Source organism: Canis lupus, chromosome 8 (assembly GCF_048164855.1).
Source record: "Canis lupus baileyi chromosome 8, mCanLup2.hap1, whole genome shotgun sequence".
Taxonomy (NCBI): Eukaryota; Metazoa; Chordata; class Mammalia; order Carnivora; family Canidae; genus Canis; species Canis lupus.
In genome coordinates, this window is record NC_132845.1 from 33,614,949 (window position 1) to 33,636,067 (window position 21,119).

The following is a 21,119-nucleotide window of genomic DNA, read 5'->3' on the forward strand; positions in this document are numbered from 1 at the left end:
CCCCCACCACTGTGGCCAATCTTCAGGCCTGCTCTGCCAAAGGAAACTTGCCTCCTGGTCTTTCTGGTTTAGCAGTCATTTTCTGTCCAAGTTTTAATCAAGACAAAAAAAAGTTAAATCTCTGATACAGTCTCTCTAGGATGTTTGAGGTTTTCCTCTGCGAGGCAAGAAGAGGCAAATATTCTCAAATTGTGTTCAATTGTTTGAACCACTATTTTGCATCAACCAGCTCCTTCTTGGCTATGTAGAAATACATCTAATCTCTCTTTTGCCACAGCAAGTGTGGCACTACAAGGTGGTGGTGGCTATTCGTAGGCTCTGAAGCCAGACTGCCCATGTCAGAACCCCAGTCCTGGCACTTCCCCGCTGTCTGACCTGGGCTGAGCTGCAACCCAGATCACTGCATTATGGAGATAATACAGGGCTCTACCTTCTAGAGTGGTTTTAACTTAGTCCACAGGAAGCTTTTAGAACAGTGTGAGATGCACAGTAAACCTGTCAGTGGATATTATCGGCAACCACTGAGCATATCTTACAGGTCACCGTCCATAACTGAGGCAGCAATCCTGAGCTAAATCTAACTAAATCAGGGCTTCTATTCCCATGTTTATTATGAGGTTGGTATATGTTAAATTATGGAAGTGTTCATAGAAAGACTCAACTCTCAAGAAATCAATTTAATGCAAGTAGTAACTATTTTATTGTATTGACATATTTACAAAATATTACAAAGTGAAATACACTCTAAATCACCGTATTACACAACGGCTGCATACAGGCAAGACAAAGCATATGGAAAAAAACATTTACTTCTGTCTTTGGTATTAGAAATCTACACAAATCCGCATTTAAAATTTCCAATACAAAGTATTAAACATAGACAAAGATGTAATCGGTAAGGTCATGAAAAGGGGCTCTAATGTCCTCTGCTAGGGAATCCCCAGGTCCATGAAATGCAACAAGAAGACCAAACACCATTTGTAAGGGAGGGGCTCTATTGGCTAAAATAACAATAAAAGAAACAATACAAGCTACAGTATTGTACACAGGGGTGTTCCGATTTGTGGGACGCGACTTTCTCCGTAACGATACTTGGCTGGCGGTAACAGACACAACATTCCCGAGACACAGAACTGCAGATAAGACTTCATAGGAAAGAATCCACTCCAAGAGTACACCTCGAGGGTACAACTTCACTGTACAGAACATTTTATAAAATTCATTTTTGTGATCATTTACACATATACAAAAACTTAACTGGTTTTAGCAAACAATAATTTTTCTAAAACACAATCACAGTTTACATAATTCTGAGGTAAAGGTCCTGAATCTATCTTTTGAGAAGTCCTAGCTCACGAGGGTCCCCGGAGAGGCAGGTGTCTACTGACCATCCAACTGTGGCCTGACAGTGGGTTGGGGAGACGGCAGGCACACCGCCTCACTTCAGAGATGATCTCAAATTTCAGAATCGAATGTTCCTAGTTTGGCTCTATTAAGTTAATGCTCCTAATGTTTTTGTTTTGTCATCTTCAAACATGAAACACTCTCTGAATCGTGTCAGAACAAGACTTCTGCTCTGGAGAAAATATTTCATCAGGAAAGGGCCAAGTTAGTGTCTTAACTTGACTGTCTTGACTGAGGACTCTGTATATATCCCAGGAAAAACATACTTAAAAAACTTCTCATATGAGAAGTGAAAGCTTGGTCAAATAAATGCACCCCACACCTATCTTCCTACCAGTTAGCAAGCACCCCAAAAGCGCCTACAGATGGCCTCCTGTCCCAGAAATGCATAAAGGACCCAGCCGTGCTTCCTTTACAAGATCCTCAGCCGAGTTATCTGTGCTACTGTAAATAGTCCAGGAAAATGTGAGATTCGGCAAATATGTAGCAGGGCTTTTTGGGGGTGGGGGCGGGAAGGCCTCTATGTTTAGAGATGTCGCTTCTAGAAGATGACTATCCATCGTAGCCCTTGATCTGCTTCTGTGAAAATGTCAGGTACCCAGGTTCCCTGAACGACCCAGGACACACCCAGCGCAGATTCCTTCACGAAGTACACATGTCCACAAGGCCTCTACGAAATCAGGAAGGCTGTGAAAATTTAATATGAAGACACTCGCTTTTATGTACTTTTTTTTTTTATAAAGAAGTCTGCAAATATAATCAGAACATCAAATGAATAATTAAAACCCCTCTGGGATAGATCCCTAATGAAGCAAACCTGAGCATTTGTCTCTTCTAGTTTATTGTGAGTAGCATCTACGGGCAGGCGCGTCTGCCAGCCAGTGAGTCACCCTGTGAGGCCACTGAGGACAAGCAGTGCTGGACCCTTCCCGGAAGCCGCCCACATGGCCAAACTCAAATTTTTCCTCATGCTGGGAAGAGCAAAATTAAATTTCTGCTTCTTTGTACCATCGAACATTCTGGCAAATGGCACGTGAGAAGAAAGGAAATCCGGGTTCAGCATTTAGCAAGGCAGGCTCCACAGGGTGCGGCCTCACGCAGCATTGGCAGGACTGTCAGGTCGAGGTGCTTTCGGGGCGCCGGGCCACCTGCAGGCAAGCCGCCCGCTGCCCACGAGCCTACAGACACCCACCGAGGCCGGGGGGCGCAGGTGCCTCGAGGGTTGGGGCGCCGGTCACTCGTCCTCCTCCACATACGTGGACGGAAACCAGCCCACCTGGAAGAGAAGAGCAGCCAGCCTAGCAACACACCTGGCCCCGCATCCCAAAGGGCCCCACGCCCCGAGCGCCTGGTTCTCTAGCAGCGGGCACGCTGCGGCCGCGGGGCGAGGCGCGAGGGCGACCCGGGCACCTGCCACGGCCACGGGACCCAGCGGAGCCTCCCCCCTCCTCTAACCTCGCGCACAGCCGCTGCTCAGGAAGCTACCGGGGTGCTACCCCGAACGCCCGCCTCTGCCACGGACCGGACACAGGGGGGCGGCCAATCCCCCCACCTGCGGCCGCTGCGCCCACGGATGCCCCAGGACACGGGGGTGAGGCCCGATCCTCCCACCTGCGGTGCTGCGCCCAGGACGCCCTGCAGTCGCCGCAGGTGCGCTGAGGCCTCGGGAGCACAGAATGGGAAGGGCCCGCCGTCCTCTAACTGGCCCAGGTAAACTTCACTTATGCCCCGATCCGATTCTTCAACCTCCTTTTCTCAAGTGCCTGTTTTCAGCGAGGACGGCCGCTCCAGGGCCGGCTCCGCGGGGCGCAGGCTGGTCCCCAGGCCCACGGTGGGTGCCAGTGACTGCCCAGTCCCCCCGCCCCTCGGGTGCCGACTCACCCTGCCATTGACCTCTCCCCTCCACCAGCCGTTCGCACTCATCTTCGTGTAAATCTTCACCACGTCTCCCTTGAGCAAGGACAATTCTCGCATGTCTCTGGCACAGAAGTCATACCGAGCGATGGCGATGCCCAGCACTTTCGGACTTAGCACTGTGAAGGAAGGATGGGGGGTCAGAACTGCTCCTCCTTTAGCAACCATCAGCGCCTAATCTGATGAATGTTCTAGATGCTATCAAAACGCACAGCCATGATATTTCACTACAGACTAGTGATAATGGCAGAGGAGCTTGAAAGCAGCACAACTGCTGTTTCAATTCAATCGGGTATGGTCAGGTTCACTGCATAACATTTAAAGAGCCATTGTTCTGTTTCATTCTTCACAAGCACCTCAAAACAGGGACTAGTTTTCGTTAAAAAAAAAAAAAAAAAGGAAAAAAGAAAAAAAAATTAGTATCTAAGTTACTATCCAAGGAGATAGAAGCTAAAATACCTAGCATTAATTTCCTATTGATATCTCCTCAATACTCCAATTCTAACAAGAACCTCTAAGGTAAGAGCTTTACATTTTGTACCTCATAATTTCTTCAACTAAGACTCAAAACAACCAAATGCTTTGCTCTGAAATTCTGCTATGGAATCCATGTCACTACTTCTAGTTAAATGGCTCTTCCTCCCCCCAAAAAAGTTTTTTTTTTTTTTTTTTTTTTAGTTAAAACTATTTGGGGACCAACTCAGTTGTTGTTTTACATAGAATTTCACTATGTGAAGCAGCTTAAATCAAGTTTCACTGGAAGGACACAAACACCATCAATTTGTTCTCTTTCTTTCAAATAAATACTGCAGGTATAGAAAACTCTGCTGAAGGAATGTACTCAAGAACAAGACGTCAGGGTGTTCGTTTTCTATATTCAGATTTGTTTAATGGGAAGAGAAGAGCTAAATTATTCCCCGTCCTAACTCGCCTGCCCCGAAAGAAAAAGTCTGTTCAAGCTGTACGTTTGTTCTTCTCTAGTGTTTTGTAACACATTTCATCCTAACTTCTCCACCTGTTGCTCCTTGGGGTTATAAAGTGTTTTCAATTATATGTGCAGTGATTCTGAGAATCACTCACCTGGGAATGGTGGGACTTTATAAACCTTAAATGGTAGCGGAACGTTAAGTTTAAGAAAAAGCATCAGACGGGAACTGCCATACATCTGTACTTGTGACAGTTCCCAGTGCCCAGGCGCCGTGGCTACGGCCGGCATGACCCTGGAGGAGCCTGCCCACTTGGAGACACGGATCTCTAGCCTATTACTCAGGGCTCTGCAATGACAGAATTTTTTTAGTCTCCAGGAGTCTATCGTAAGATAAGTGGATAGCAATGCTGTAGATTTCACAAGTGTAAAGGGAGTAAAAATAGGTCATTTTCTTTTACTGCTCGGACACAAACCACTTTAATAGTTTTCTTACTGAGAACCAACCCATTACTGGGGCGCTACTCTTAGCGTTGGTGCACATAAACACACTCCCGTGATGGAGAAACCAATCATCCACGTAACTGTGCGACCTTGCACAGGTCTCTTAACCCTTGAGGCCACACTTTTCTCACCTATAAAATGAAAGGTCTCTGCAGCTGACGCCTAAGGTCCTTCTAGTACTAAAGGTTATGATTTCACTGAGACTTACACGTTAATTTTTAAAAATCTGTAAGAAAACAAACTTGACCTAGCCATAACGTACTCCCCCTACATGTCACATAAACAGCCATTAAATTCTCAGGCTAATGACAGAAATAAAGAGCCAAATGCCTGTACATAAACTGATGGGCACAGTCATTCTGCCGAACAACACGAACTTTACTCTCTGGAGACAGAGTTGGGGTTTGGGTTCTGTTTATTATCTCAATGGTACTATATGAACATTGACTTTCCTTAACTAAAATTTCTGATCCTCAGGAAAACTAATGGTCCTAATAAGTGGTTCATCCCCTACTTTCATACTTTCAGCCCTCAACCTTTCCAACCTTTCCCCAACAGATAAAATAAAAAATGTCTGACAGAAACACAGAACATGAGCACACACACAAAACCAGAGGAGTGAAATGACATGACAAACAATGGCTTTATGACAGAGAAGAGGAAACTACATAGTGGAAATGTGACTCTAGGGACTATTTGTGAGAAGATGCATCTATACGAGAAGCCATACATAAAAGTCAAAATATTTTATTTGCAAACAGAAGCAAGTTGAAAAGACATATAAAAGCAGTAAAGCAGTACCTGACCAGAAAGGAGTGGAAGAAGGGGGAACAAAGCTGTAGTCTGGAGGAGTTACAAAAGAAAACCCACAGAACAAAGAAGGGGCTTAGAGAAAGAAAGAAAAAGAGAGAAGCAAAAGAGCATTTAGGTAATGGCAAAAAATTATCTCAACACAGCTATTTTGTTGTCTATAATCACAAGAAAACGGTCACATCAAAGTTGGAATATCAAGCTTGGCTTTCACCCACTTTTCTCCTATCACCATTTCTAAATATAGGACAAGCCAGATTTTTACATTTTTATTGATGTAAGGTCTGAAATTTAGAGCCGTCTATCCCTCTCCAGGTGAACACAGCATACCCACTCCATGGTGCCATCTCTGAACCCCTTCCATCTGAGGATGGCCTTCTTTTCATGTGACGCACAATTCCCACTTTGTTACACCAGTGGAAAGGGGGAGCCTGTAAATTCTTAATGGAAAATATGCTTCACATCAAAACTGGTATTAAGAAGTAAGAGCCTAGAGAGTAGAGTTAACAAAAGCCCATAGGAAAGTCACTCACACATTTGTTAGGCACCACCCCCAACCAAGCATGCACATGCAAGCTTATTTCCACAAAGAAAATGTAAATCATTCCAAGTCTTAGCATATCTGGAAAAGTAAGTACATCCTCCAATTTTGAGAATGTATGGGAAAGTTCTATGCAAAAACTCGACCCTAAGAAATGTTTTACTTTTAAATAATAAAAGTGAACGGTTCTCAAATGGTTCTGAAGTGTTAAATACCATGCTCCATGTTTTATATTCAGTATTTAATCATCACAACAATTCAAAGATGAGGCCACTAATACCGTTTCCCCTTGGTATCTTAGAACAGTCTAGATTTAAACATAAGGTAGCAGGATTTCTGGGTCTAGGCTCTTAACTGCTGCATTGCTGTGTCTACCACTCTGCTTCGGATGCCTTCCTAGGCAATTATCAAACTCTACCTGTAAATACCATAGTGCCACTGTAAAGGAAAAGAAAGTCATGGTTATAAAATTTCTCCTGATCTTTATTCTTGCCTTCATCCCTATAATAGGTTATTTGCCCCAAAGGCATACATTTCTGTCTTTCGCAGCTATTTAAGTTCTTGCCACTGGCATAGAAGCAAGGGTATTGTGAGGTAGCTGGCACAGGCATTTGCTTCTCTTTTTGGTTCTTTATTCTATCCTGCTGTGTAGAATGAGAAAGCTACTATTGGGTCCATGAGAAGAAAGGTCTCCTGCTTAAGGATGATAGCTCACAAGCTTGAGAGAAGCTGGCTTACCACAGACTTAATGGAAGAGATGACCTGACCTGCCCCACAACCAAGGACTGACCGCTTCTGGGTTTTTAGATGAAGAGAAATAAAGGTCTATCCTGTTTAAGCCAATGGTTTTTGGATTTCTGTTACTTGGACCTGGACCTAGTCTAAACTGCAACGAAAAATTTCTGTACAAGGATGATGTGAAAGTGAAAGTGAAAGTGGGCTAAACAAGCTGGAATGAGTCCATGTAATCTTGCAATATATTCTATCTCTTTCAGGCCACTGATCGATTTGAGAGCCACAGAATTCTCCTGAAGGTAATACTCTTGTCAGGAAGGGATTCTGGGATACCCATGAACAGCAGTAACTCATGAAGGGGATACACAAGCACCATGCAAGTAGATTTGGACAGTAGACTGGCCATGTGATTTGGGAGGTGATTCAGATGCTCTTGGAACCATGGGTTATGCTATGAATCCCTCATAAATGCATTGATGCATTCGTGATGCTTTCCTCAGGAATGGCCTTACATATTTACTTTTAATCTACCCTGAAGCATATCCTTGTTGATGATCAAGTTTCTTTTCAAATCCATTGCATCTTCCAGATTACATTTTTTTAACTTTGAAATTCAGTGGTAGATGCCATTACAACTAATTTTACAATCTGCTCAATTCATTTATTGCCATTCAACATAACTGGTTTGTTTAAATTTCCTTGAGACCATGTTATACCCACTATTAGAGACAGGAGGGGATGCCATCTCTAATTTAATGAGGAAAAATGGCTCATACCTAACCGTATTATTGGCAGAATGTCTGGTGACAAGATTCCTACCCCATGTTCATGAGAACCTAAATTAGAATCCCCCAGTCTACACATTACTTCTGTCAAGTACTAGAATTTTCTCCTTAAACTGCTTTTTAAGTGTCCATCCTTGGTTATCTCTCTGGTACTATTTTATTCATAAAGCAATAAAAGAAGACGGTATTTCTTCAAAATTTCTAATGAAGGTAATTTAAACCAGCAGTCTGAAATATAACGAGATAAGTTAGCTCTAGAAGGAAGAAATAAGAAATCAATGAAGACACAATTAAATACAATTGAAATAATCTCAACTGGTAGATATTAGATCAGATAGCCTGTCTCTAATTTTAAAATATCTAACATTCCTGAAGTAATATGGATAATGCCTCACTATGCATAGTGAACCCGAATCTGTTTCAGATGCACAATGTCGGTGTGCTACTCTCTCTTATCTAACGCTAAAAGCTTTAGAAGCACTGGCATTCCTGTCAAGTAGCTACAATTAGAATCTTCTTCAATCTTATCTAAAATATTATCATCTTAGCTGAATGGTCGCTATTCCCCCATGGTTAGGCCCTGGCTCCTCTGCTGGCTTCCCTCGAGACTAATTTTGTTTTTCCCCCAATGAATGGAAAGATTCTAGGATATGTCCTGGGTCCTCACCTGGATTTCAGTCCGTGGTTGCAGATGTTTTATAGGACACTGCCATGAAGGACAACCATTATCCCTGATGCAAGCTGCCTCAAACCATCATCTTCCTCCCAGTAATCTAGCTCAACTTTCCACATTTTTGTCTTCTCAAGGACTTTTGTGTCCTTGGCAAACTAACCTTGCAAAAATCAGTATGCTTTTTGGTTCTTCCTATTCATTCTCTTCGTCCTCTGAAATATGAAGTTACTCCTTCCCTGAATTCTCAATTCCACATCCCCACCCGGGTACTTATGCCATTTCTAAACTAAGACAACTGCCTCCTAATTGGTATTCTTGCTTTGAACTTTCTTTCCATTCTATTCTAAAAACTGCCTCCCAGCTACTCACAATAAACAGAGATTTCGTCATTCCTTCTCCCAGGTTATGAAATCCAAACTCTTGCCCTGAGTTCCGTGGCAATTCATCGTCTGGCTATTTCCTGCCTTTCTAACCAAATCTTCCATCATTTTGTCACATCGATTCTTTTCAGCCAGATCAGCTGGTGGGAATACCTGCCAAGGCCCTCAGCTTCGGTTCCAACTCAAAACTTCTGCTCCCTCTGGAATGCTGTTCCTCCACCTTGCCCCTCTGCTAACCTTAACCTTCTTGTCTCCAAAGCTCCCTGACCACCAAGCCAGACAACACTTGTCCCCCGCTTTCCTTGTTCTTTCTAGCCACCTGTAGGTACTTAGATCAGGGCACCCACTGGCTCTGCTGTTTAATTACTGCGTGTGCTCTTGTGTTGTAGCTCCAATTTATTGTTGATTCTGGAGAGCAGGGGCTAACCCTTAGACTGCTGCTGCACCCCCACAGGATCAGGCCCAGTGCTAAGCTACTGAAGCTACCAAATGGACAAGTATCTCAGCAGGGTATTTAATTTTGCAAGCTCCCTATGTCTCCCCTCCTCCTATGCATTTAGCTCATCTTCTGCACACTTAAGATTTCCGACAAAAGCCAGCGCAACACAAAGAATGTGAAGTATGTTCAAGGTTTTATTTCCCAGGATCCCTGAGAACCATAGTCTATCAATGATATTCCTAAAATAACTGTAATTTTTTCCGAGATGCTGAACAGCTATTAGGTACCATGTGTCTCCCGGCATTAAGCATACTGTATGCCTGAAGAATCTTCTTAGGGGTAAAAGGTTAATCAGTTTCTCCTGCTACCCGGTGCATTGCTCTCAGCCAAATATTTAAGGATTGGTAGGGACGCTTTCTAGTTTTCCACGCATTGCTGCATGACTTATTGTTGCTGTTCTTCCTTTATATTAATTTTTACTGCCTTTGGGTCCTTCATTCTCATAAACTGGCAAAATAGCATCTGAATGCCTGGCATTTATGGAGAAAAGAGTATAAAACAACATGTTTCCCTTGGAAAGTATGGATTTAAATCTAGATATAAATGATGTCAGAATAAGGTATTTAATAAAGGAAATTTTGCATAGTGGCTTAACCTGCAAAACATATTTACATCCTTACTGAGAACATATCCACCTACTTCTAGAGGCAGGTGCAAATACATGTTTTCTTCATCAAACTCCTACTATACCAAGATGCTAATGTAAGAATTATTGGTAGGTGCTTGTCCTGGAATGGAATTAGAAATAGCCTAGTAACAGTGGCATTCAAATGAGAATGTCTGAGGTGAATGATTATCTCCCATTCCTTTCACTTCCTGGGCTAAAATTCACTTTGTCCCCTAATATTGTAGACTGTCTGTTAGTATATTCCATCATTTTGGGAAGCTTCTTGATAGAAAGAACTCTTTTATTCATATCTGTGTCCTCTGAGAATGGTAAGTCTATGTTAAGGCCCTTATTGCTGAAGTAATTATTTGCAAACTGCATGCTTTCATTAAGGGCCTAACTTTTCTCCTTCCTCAAACACTTTGAGCTCCTTACTAGCACAGATGGAGGAGAACCTTACTCAGAGAGACCAACACGTTCACTTAGGTGGTCTCTGCCTATGTTCACATGATACTTGGCACTCAACTGGGCTACCACTGTTGGGATATTAGGAAGTGAATGGTTCGTAGTTTAGTGACTTAATACTTCTCAGTAGGAACTATTAAGAAGTATTATTTATCAACTTTTCCAAGTTAAACAAACAAAACCTAAAGTACAGACATTCTCTGTACTTTAACTGAAACAGAAGTTACCTGTTAATAAATTTGGAGCAGAAGCTATCAGTGTAGCCATAATTGACTGGCAAATCACTAGTGAACAGTATTCATTTCTGAGATTTAACTGAGAAAACTGCCACAGAACACAGAAGTATATCAATTAAGAAGAACACAGTGTTTACAGTAGAATAAAAAGGTAAAAAGGTGCTTGTGAATTGGTATTTAATGCCAATACTTTTGCTATCAAGGTTAACTAACTATCACTTTAAAGTTTTAGCTCTGCCTTGATTAGGCTATTCGATTTTTGTGAGCAAGTAAAAATCTACTCAATTTTCAATAATATTTGAAACTTATACATGGTAGAGAGCAAGCTCAATCAATACTCTTCCTTAAGGTACTGGTTATCAAATCACAAGGTATTTTTGAGCTGCCATTACATGTATAACTGAACATGACCCTAAGTATTTGCTAATTTTTCTCTGAGACAGACATTACCTGACACTCTGCTTTAAGTTATAACAACTATGTGTGTTCACACTCACTTATGTACCATAAGGTTGTTAGTAAAGATATCAGGCAATTGAGCCAATGGTACTACATTAATACGGTGTTCCCTGTGAGTTCGCTGCCCAGCAGTGGCCTCGAAGAGGAGAATGATGTTCCTATGTGGGACACTTTGATGAGCAATCCAGTAGATTCTTTTTACCAAGACTTTCTACAGATGGCCTAGCAGCAGAGAACATGCTGAGAATTTAATGAATGTTTAATTTAAATTTGTAATCCTTAACCTCATTTTATTTTAGAACTTAGCCATGTCTTAGGCATAATGTCAGAAATTTCTTCCTCCATTTCCAGCAAATGTTTAGTGTTTAGTGTATATTTTATATATTGTCACCAAAAAAGCTAAATAATTTAGATTGGTTTCATTTCATTGAATGCTGACATCTGGTAAATGGACCAATCTCCTTTAACCTGAAATTCAAAGTTGTAACAAGGAAAATTTATATCTAGAATTACTGGAAAAAACAAACAGCTACTTTGTATTCAACACTGCACAGTATAAGCAATATAAAGCCATTGACAAGAAAAAAAATGAGTGTAAGGCCTTTCCTATTGTTATGGAAAATTAGATCATTTGACATTTCTAGGAATTTCAGATTATTCAGACATCTATTTTATCAAGACATGAATTTAATTCTAAATCCTCACTCTTTAAAAATAATTGACAGATATTTATTAAGTAACTGCTTATGTGCCAAGTATTGTGCTAAGGGAATATTACTGATATAACAAGACAGAGCATTTGACATCAAAAGATCAGTGAAAAGACAGACATATACAGAAGTGATATAGAATGAAATTATTCATTTTGGATTGAGAATGCTATGGACTAGACTTTAGGCCCCATCTGAGCCCCTCAAAAAATCTCCAATTTTCTACTTGCTCCGGTCAAAAGCCTTAGCCATTCTTGAATCTTCCCTTGCTATTCTGTTTCACATCTGATGTGAATATCCTGTTGGATCACTTTCAAAATACATCGCCTCTATGGCTACATGTTGTTCCAAGCTGTTATCACCTCTTAGCTGGGGCGCTGCATGAGCCTCCTCACTGGTCTTCCTGTTTCTACCTTGTCCTCTACTTCTCCCTGGTCTTTTTTCAACCAAGAAGCCAGAATAATCCTATTGATATATACATAAATCATGTCTTTTCTTTGCTTAAACCCATCAGTGGCTTCTCATTTTTTTCCAGAGTAAAGGCTGAAATCCTAAAAGGCACCACATGGTCTGGCCTCTCTTACTTCTCCTTCTGCTCTGGCCACATTGCATGGGTCAGAATATGCTCTACAGATTGACAGGGTGCTTAACTAAGCAAGTCTGTAGTATCAGAAATGCCCTGTTACAGACTGAATGTTTGTGTTGCCCCAATCCCCAAATTCATATGTTGAAACCTAATGTCTACTGTGATGGTATCAGGAAGTGGGGCTTTTGGGCGGTGCTTAGGTCATGAGGCTGGAGCTCTCCTGAATGAGATTCATGTTCTTAGGAAAGAGGTCGCACCAAGTTCCCTCACCCCTTCCACCACATAACATGTGGTACCTTTTCTGAAACAGAAAGCAGGCTCTCGGCAGATACTGAATCTGCTGACGCCTTGACCTTGGACTTCCCAGGTTCCAGAACTGTGCGCAATACATTTCTGTTGCTCATAAGTCACTCAGGCTGTTATTTTGTTATAGCAGTCCGAACAGACTAAGACATTGGTCATACACGTGGCCTACTAGAAAGGGGAGCTTCTGGAACCAGTGGCTGGTGTCAGCCTCTCCTACTGTTGAGAAAACTCAGAACTGCTGAACCAGCTTTCTGCTAAGCTACCAGAAGGAGGAAAAAATGAGCCCCTAGTTTTGTTCCTCACCCCCCTACCACCCCAGATAAAATAATAAACCATCTCTGGCACTCCTGAGTACCATCACCCTATTATATTATTTTTCCAGAGCACTCACCAACTTCTTATTTTTATCTATTATCTGTCTTCCCCACTAGCATGTAAGTTCCACAAAGGCAGAGATGTTTGTGTGGTTTCTTTTCAGTGCTGTGTATCTCCAGCAATTTGAACCATGCCCTCCCTGCAGTAGGCTTCCAATAATGAGCCACTGAATGAATGGATGTGGGTACCTATGGAGGGGGTTACTGGTAAGGAAAGAAGTTCTCAGATTCATCTAAATAGGAGAACAGTACCCTATGAGGAGGAAGGAGAAAAGAAAGAGGGGAAATTAACTGGAGAAGACTGAACTTTGAATAGAAAGACTGAGCAAAATCTGAAACAGCAAGTCAGGCAATATAGGAATCTTTATGCTCAATTCTGAAAAATTTGAGGGCATCCCCATAGCAGGCTGGCCAGGATGGTAACAGATATGGCTGCTATGTATAGGAGGACGGATTGAATAATCTGAGGTAGTTTACAGAAAAGAAAAAGAAACACAATGTGGGGGGGGGGTGCGTGGAAGCACACCTAAAGAAATATAGTATATTTACTTTGAGTAGCTCTAATGAGACAAATAATTGTATGTAGGTACAGTAAGTCTCTAGAGTAAAGGAAGAAAAAAGTTTTTATCTTGTTCAAAAAGTAAACTGAGTGCTTTGTACTGTATTGGAAATGAAGTCACCTGAGTGTTAAGCAAAGCCTGAAGATGACCTCTCAGCAATGTCATGAAAGGTACTTGTTTGAAAAATTCTGGACCAGGTGAGGCACTGAGGTGCTTAGGTACAAGAATGCCCCCTGCATCCCTATCTATTGTTGAGACATTAAGCTAAATTGCATGCCACACTTAAGGGGTATGTGTGATACAATATGTGGTGCAAGCAGATGCTCAAAAACGTTGCATGCGTAAAGGAACGAATGAAAGGAAAACCTAGCCAGTTCTGTACTCAATTACTCATGCTATTAGGAGAGAAGAGAGTTGCAGAATGGAGACCTCCACCCTCATGCAGATTTGGAATTCAGTGGGGGAAGTTGATACTAGTGGCATGTATCAGGAAAAGAGAGCTCTCAGCATTGTTCCTCAAAGCTAGGAGCCTCATCCAAATTTCACGAAGGAAAAAAAGGAATTCTCCTCAATTTAGACCAACTTCTGTTTGTTTCATAGGAAAGAGAGACTAGAAAAACCTTGGCTCAGGGCTGTCATGTGAGGGTACTACAGTCAGTTAGGGAACAGTATACACATTGATCGAGACTCAGTTTTTAATTTAGAACATAAGGTCTATGGGAAAGGACAGTATGAAAAATGAAAAATATTAAAACATAAGGGCTGCTTTTTGAGCCTTTGAACATTAAAAAAGATGGCTTTGAATGAGGTTATCTGAATCTGTAGAAATTCCATCTGCAAGCTCTATTTCTGAAGGGACTCTGAGTACTGGTTACGAATTTTTTAAGCTATGAGGTTCAGGATAAAAATGCCTTATAGGAGCTAGTAGAACTCTTGAAGTAAGTAAATAAAAAAAGGAAGACCAGCATGACCTGATAATGAAGATGTGCAACTGCAGTTGATCAGTTGCCCAAGAACAGTAAATTCTGTGGACCTCATAGACATGCTGAGGAAAAAGAATATAAAAATGTCAGCAATTTGTTTTAACTACCTTAGGCCACAGAAGAGTGTGGATACAGGGAGAGTATAGCTGAAGCACAGGAAATGGAAGTGTGAAACCAAAGTCTCACAGAGAAGGGCTTTATAAATACATTAGAATGTGTCAGAGAGGCTAATGTAACATTTCACGCTGGGTAACAGTACTGGAAGTGGTGGCAGGAGCAGCAGGAACAGTAAAACAGACAGCACTTCCCACATGCTAGACATTGTTCTAAGTACTTCACATACCCCGACTATTTTAAGGCTCATCAAACGAGCATTAAACATCATGAGCATGTGTTGCACCCAGAAGTAAACTCGGGGCAGTCTAGGAAAACTGGCACTTTCCTGTGTCATACAAGCAGCATGTGTGGCACATCTGTTTGGCCAAGGGAACGTTTCATGGCACTTCTTGTGGAGCCATTGGCTCAGAGAACCACTGGAGACATTAATCTAATGAATGTACGTAAAAGGGGTTTGAAAAACACAGTGTTCCATTAATCACCAAATTTTTAAATATCAGAATTATTAGGTTCTTATTATGTATCAGATTATTATATATGAAGTTTCAAGACATAAGTCTTGGAAACCCTCATTGGCTTAGAAGTGCTTTCTCTTAGGAACAAGTGCATTTTACTGCAGGAAGGTTAGGATTCATTTAAAACACTTCATTGCGTTAAGATAATGGCTTCCTTCTAACTTCCATCCACTGACTACCTATCTATCCTATTAATGCAAGTCCTCTTACCACTCTAACTTACAAACAATTTATAAACAACCAGTTATAAACAAAAAGGATGGAAAAATTTAGCCTCCCTTCTTTCTCTCCCGTTAGGCACCCCCTCTCCCTTCCAGGAGTCAGAAATCCATCTTTCAAGGCTCAGAACAGTCACATCCCACTCCTAGAAGGGGGAGAGGGCAGCCCCCAGATTCGTGACTTGGCCTCTGCCTCAGAAATAGAAGTTCATCCAAAGTGAACTTGCTCCCTATATAATTTGGTATTTGTGTCCATCTGTCGAGCTTAAAGGGGGGGGGCACGTGGATCTGTCAATCACTGCAGGGCCAACGCCTTAGATCAGAGTCATTTCCCTTCACCCCCACACCCCGCTGAGGCCAAGGGCCCTCTGGCAGGGCCCACATCAGTTCTACCTTTGGATGGTTCTACAAAAAAAAAAAAAAAGAAAGAAAGAAAAAAACGAGGGCACCCGAGGGCACGGGAAAAATTTAAATTTTTAAATTTAAAAATTTTAAATAGATACCATGAGCTTGTAATAGGTTGAATGGTAGACCCTGTTCCAAAAGAGGAGTCCACCTAGAATCTATGAATATGATCTTGCTGGGAAAACAGGTCTTTGCAGCTGTTAAGGATCTCAAGATGGTAGATGATGTCATTCCACATTCGGGGGCAGGGAGGGCTCTAACTGCACTAAAGTGGGCTCTGAATGCAATGACAAGTGTCTTTACAAGATTAAGGAAAGGGATAGGACACACAGAGGAGAAGGTACTGTGTATTTAAGGCAGAGATTGAAGTCATGTCTTTATAAACTTCAGGATGCCAGAAATTGCCAATGGCCACCCAGAAACTACAAAAAGGGCATGGAATGCATCCTCCCTCAGAGCCTCTACTAGAAACCAACGCTGCCAATACTCTGATTTACAACTTCTAGCCTCCAGAACTGTGAGAGAGTAAATTTCTGTTGTTCTAAGCCACCCAGCTTATAGTAATTTTTATGACAGCCCAAAGAAACTACTACAATGGGTTTAAAACAAACATTTACATTATCAGAATAAAATGAAGTTACACCCAAATGCCAAGTGATCAAGGAAAAAATGACAAAAGACGAAGCATAAGCTAAGGGAATAAGAAAATAAGGGTCAGTGAAAATGGTTTGTTGACTTATAAGGGCAAGAAGGTAAAAACTAAATAAAGTGGATGTTTGAGATAATAAATTTATCCACTATTACAGTGTGATTAAACTAGTAAACAGTGGTTAAAGCATTGTCAGGCTGTTTCAGGAATTATCAGAAATATGAAAGCTGTATTATGCTATGTGGAGATAAATAAACGCAAATGATACTAATTCTCCAAGTTTCTAACACACTGGCTAACATGAAGCTCATGTCCCTGCTCAGATGGTTAGTAGAACAATGGGGACCCATGTGTGGAAGGAAAGAGGCCACATGGGGGAGAAGCCACTCTGTCTCTGGCTCTTTGTCCTGCAAGGTTATTTGTATGGTCCCAGGGACTAAACGAAGCCTTCGTTGATTTTTTGCAGAACCGCTATAGTATTTGTCATGACACCAAAAGGAGCATACTGATCTATATTTTATTTTCAAACTGTCCCATTTTCCCATGCTTTTTCAAATATCAACTACACATGGCCAACTACACATGGCACTTTCATACCTGCTATGTCTTCCATGGCGCTTATTTTCGGACTTCACTTATTTAGCCTTTTCTGAACACATGTTTCATGAAAGACACTGTGCAAAGGAAATGAGCAAAGGAATCTGGTTCCTAAGGCTTGAGGGAACATTATACCAGAAGAAATCACTAAACTTCTATAAAAATAATATTATATGCTCTATGTAAACTATGAAATGAAGGTGTTAATGATCCATAAAACTCTGTCTTCATCCCAGACCACTCTCTTTGGTGCCAACTGCCTACTGAGTTATTGAGTCTGCACAGGTACTAAAACTTTGTGCAAAACTGAATGTATTAACTTTTCCTCTATACCTGTTAAGATCGCTTCTGTTTCCTGGTCAGTCAATAGCTTCACCATTTGCCAGTCATCCAAGGCAAGTGCTTGTGTATCATGCTCGTACTCCTGCTACCTCGATTCCCCCTATCCAATCAATTCGACTTCCAGAAGATACTCAGATCTGCCATGATCCTGGCTCCACTCTGAACTCTTGGTCAAACCAGCATCATTCCTCCCTTGGACATCTGCAATAATAACCTCCTAACTTATTTCTGTTCCGTCCATGCCTCCCTGCAGGCCACAATCACGGAGTAGACAGTGATCTTTAAAAACCGTGTAATCTAGTTTCCATAATTTTCTGCTTAATACATTCCCACTGTGGATACTAGAATGCAGTCCCTATGCTCCAAGCACGTGGACCTTCCAATTCCTTAAACATACCAGGTTATTTCCCGACTGAGGGCCTTCACACAAGCTACCTCTCCACTGTGGAGTTTCTCTACTTTCCACTATCTCACACCCTGACAATCCACACCACTCCTTTACATTTTACCTAGGTGTCACTTCTTCCGAATGTCCTTCCCTGACACTGCAAGTTACGTAGGCTCTCGTCATACCCTTTTCAAACTGTGCTTCTGCTTCACGGGACTTGTCAAAACTTGGGATTATTTATGCTGTCATTTTATGTTTGTCCCTGCCCACCAAACTGTCTGTCTTATTTACTATCTTAACTCTAGCATTTGGCACAGGGCCTGGCACAAGGCAACTGTTGTATGTTTGTTGAATAAAATAATGAATACATGAAAAAACAAATACCGTGAGGTCATCAGTAAGGAACAGATGGTTTCGAATATGACCCTACTCAGTACTCAACATACCCCCAAACCAGCGCACTGAGGTCCCCTCACACCTGTGGCAGGGGAGCAAACAGGATGCTGCCATTTTGTTTCCATCCCGTTGGATTTATATAGCTAACAGGATGGGATTATCTCCAAATTTTACTTCTGACATTGTAGCAAGAATAATACAAAGAGTTCCCATAAACTTTTCACTTCAGACTCCTCAAAGGCTAACAATTGACCATGTTTGTTTTACCAATCTCTATATTTTTCCTGAACCGTTTTAGGATATATTGCAGACACGTATCCTTTAAATACTTCAGTGTGTATCTTCTAAAACTAAAGACATTTTCTTCTTGCATACAGTCACAATACATTTATCAGCAAAAATTAATACTATTATTTAATCTAGAAACTTCAAAATTGGTCTCATGCATGTCCTGATCACAAAAATAAATAAATAAAAATTATTTTTCAGGCCCAAGATTCAATCCAGGACATGTTGCATTGTACTTGTCATGTTTCTTCAGTCTCCTTTTTAATCTGAAACAATTCCTCAGTCTTGGTCTTTCAGGACATTGACATTTTTGAAGCATACAGGCCAATTATTTGGTGGAATGTTCTTCAAATTGGGTTTGTCTGATGTTTCCTCATGATTAGGTTCAGATTATGCCTCATGGGGGCATGAATACCACCAAAGTGAGGCTGTGTCCTCCTTATAGCATCACATTAGGTACATATGATCTACTTGTTCTATTATTAGTGATGTTAACTTCAATAACTTGAATAAGGTGTCTGTTCTTCTTTATTAATGATCCTTGTGAGAAGATACTTTGAGATTATGTGACTATAATAATAACCAACGCTTTTTTTTTTTTTTTTAATCAGCCAACTCTACCCTATGGTCTACCTAATTCTCTGTAAGTAAGAACTTGTGAAAATGTTTAGAGTCCACTTCGGGTCATGAAATAGCTAAGCACGCAGCTTTCCCTCGTGTGAGGCCTATTAACATTCTACTTTACCCTTTTCCCTCATGCATACAAAGAAAGAAACCTACGATGCTATTTTTTAAAGAACATAAAAAATATCTAATCTCATTTGTCATTCATCAGATGAGAAAGCTGAATCCCAGACAGGCTAAGTGACTTGCCTAAGGTCAGACAGCTACTCAGTAGCAGACTTGAAAATAATTAAGTGCTCATTGTAGAGCAAGAAAGGCAAAGTCAGTTCAGCGCCCTTCAAATATATAAGGCCTACAGACACACCTGATGCAGTCTAAGGCAGATTGCTGGGCCAGTTTTGAGAAAGTAACGGGATTCTTACACAGATCCACAGGTCAGAGCAGAACATCTTCCACCACGGAGTCACTGCAGTTTCCCACAGAAGCCCATCAGCTCACTGCTAGGCCTGAGCTGTGTTTTTTTTTTTTTTCTTCTTCTTCTTTTTTTTAATATTTTAAAATTTATTTGGCAGAGAGCGAGCGAGTGAGCACAAGTAGGGGGAGCGGGCAGGCAGAGGGGGAGGGAGAAGCAGGCTCTCCACTGAGCAGAGCCTGATATGAGACTGGACCCCAGGACCCTGAGATCATGACCTGAGCCAATTGCAGACGCTTAACCGTCTGAGCCACCAAGGCACCCCTGTGTTTTCTTTCTGTCTTTTTCTTCTCTCTTAGCAACACTCATAAGTCACTTCAGAGGCAAAAATAAAGTCTCGTAGCTCTGGGAAAGAGCATTGCCTACAATGGGATCCTAACCTAGAACTGGTATATGCTCCTTGCCCAATACGCTAGACTCCTGTTTAATTCTAACCATTATCTTTTTATGTGTTATTTTGCACTTGCATGACTTGCAGGCCTTGCAGACTTGCAGGTCGGCCATCATCTCATCATGTTTTACAAACTTGAAAAATAGTGGTAATTTACCCAAGAATATTCTAACCTAGACTAACATAGAAGCAAGCAGCCCCTTCTACATGCACTGGAATTTTCTTTTCCAAGGTGACTACATTATCTAAGAAAAAACCCTAGTAGGTTTCAGCAGTTGAACTTCAATCTCAATCTCCACCCAGAATCCAGAGTGGACTTGGGCATTAGGGCATTAGCTTGCTTGCTCTGTTTCCTCCAAAACATTTTAGAAGTAATGGAGATGTCAGTGCCCTGTCCAATCAAGTATCCTAAGTAATATTTCTTGGTAAAAATTACTTTTAGATAATATTTAGCAGCATACCCGAAACCATGAACAGAGGTAAGGACTATAAAGGCATCCTGCGCAATCCTCCTTACCACTTCTGAGAAGTACAATGTGCAGAAAAATAGAAGCAACGTTTTAATTATGGGTTGGTTAACTCTTAATCAGGATCTGGTATAAGATAAGGTATATTTGAAGAATCATTAAAGCAAAGATATTAATTTCTAGGAATTAAAATTAATAATTCAACTCAGAAATGTAGGAAAATGTTTGCTGTGTTAGGAGTTACTAGTAGTGGTGGTGGTAGTAGTAGCCACAGCAGTAGCAGTAGCATCAGTTGTAGCTGATATTTATTATCTACAATGTACCAGTGCTGTGCTGAATGCTTAAAGCTCCTCATTTAACCTTAAAAACCATCTTAGTGTTCTTATTTTATATAAAAGTCAGTACAAAGTACATGAAATACTGGGATAGCATTAAAAATTTGACCTAAGATTATAATCATGCTGCATGGCAATGACTGAATAATCTTGGGAGTCCAGATCATCACACAATTATTGCTGCCTGACATACTAACTCACTCCCTCATTTCTTTCTTGACACTTTATGAGATCTTCCATGATCCCCCTACATAAAAATAGCAAACTCTCATCCCACACCTGCTGAGTGGCCCCATTAAAATATAAGCTCTCTAAGGGCAGGGACTTGTCTTCTCAACTGCTATATCCCAGTCCCTACAGTGCCCTGTCTGCGTTGGTATTTAATGTATATCTGTTGAAGGAATGAATAATTGATAAATAAAATCAAACCCCAACACAGATTAATTTTAAATGACTGAT

At 41.2% G+C, this 21,119-nt stretch overlaps 1 protein-coding gene across 4 annotated transcripts in view; it reads right to left on the reverse strand.

Moving 5' to 3' along the window:
- Positions 1–672: 672 nt before the first annotated feature.
- VAV3 (vav guanine nucleotide exchange factor 3) overlaps positions 673–21,119 on the reverse strand; it is a 352,243-nt gene continuing 331,796 nt past the window's right edge. For 2 of the 4 annotated variants that reach the window (XM_072834754.1, XM_072834757.1), the window contains exons 26-27: positions 3,286–3,437; positions 673–2,680 (exon numbers count right to left, since the gene is read on the reverse strand). In XM_072834754.1, the coding sequence (XP_072690855.1) occupies positions 2,639–2,680; positions 3,286–3,437 (194 nt within the window). In that variant the 3' untranslated portion in view covers positions 673–2,638. The remainder of the gene's footprint in view (positions 2,681–3,285; positions 3,438–21,119) is intronic. The other 2 variants (XM_072834755.1, XM_072834756.1) reach the window with 2 other exon arrangements.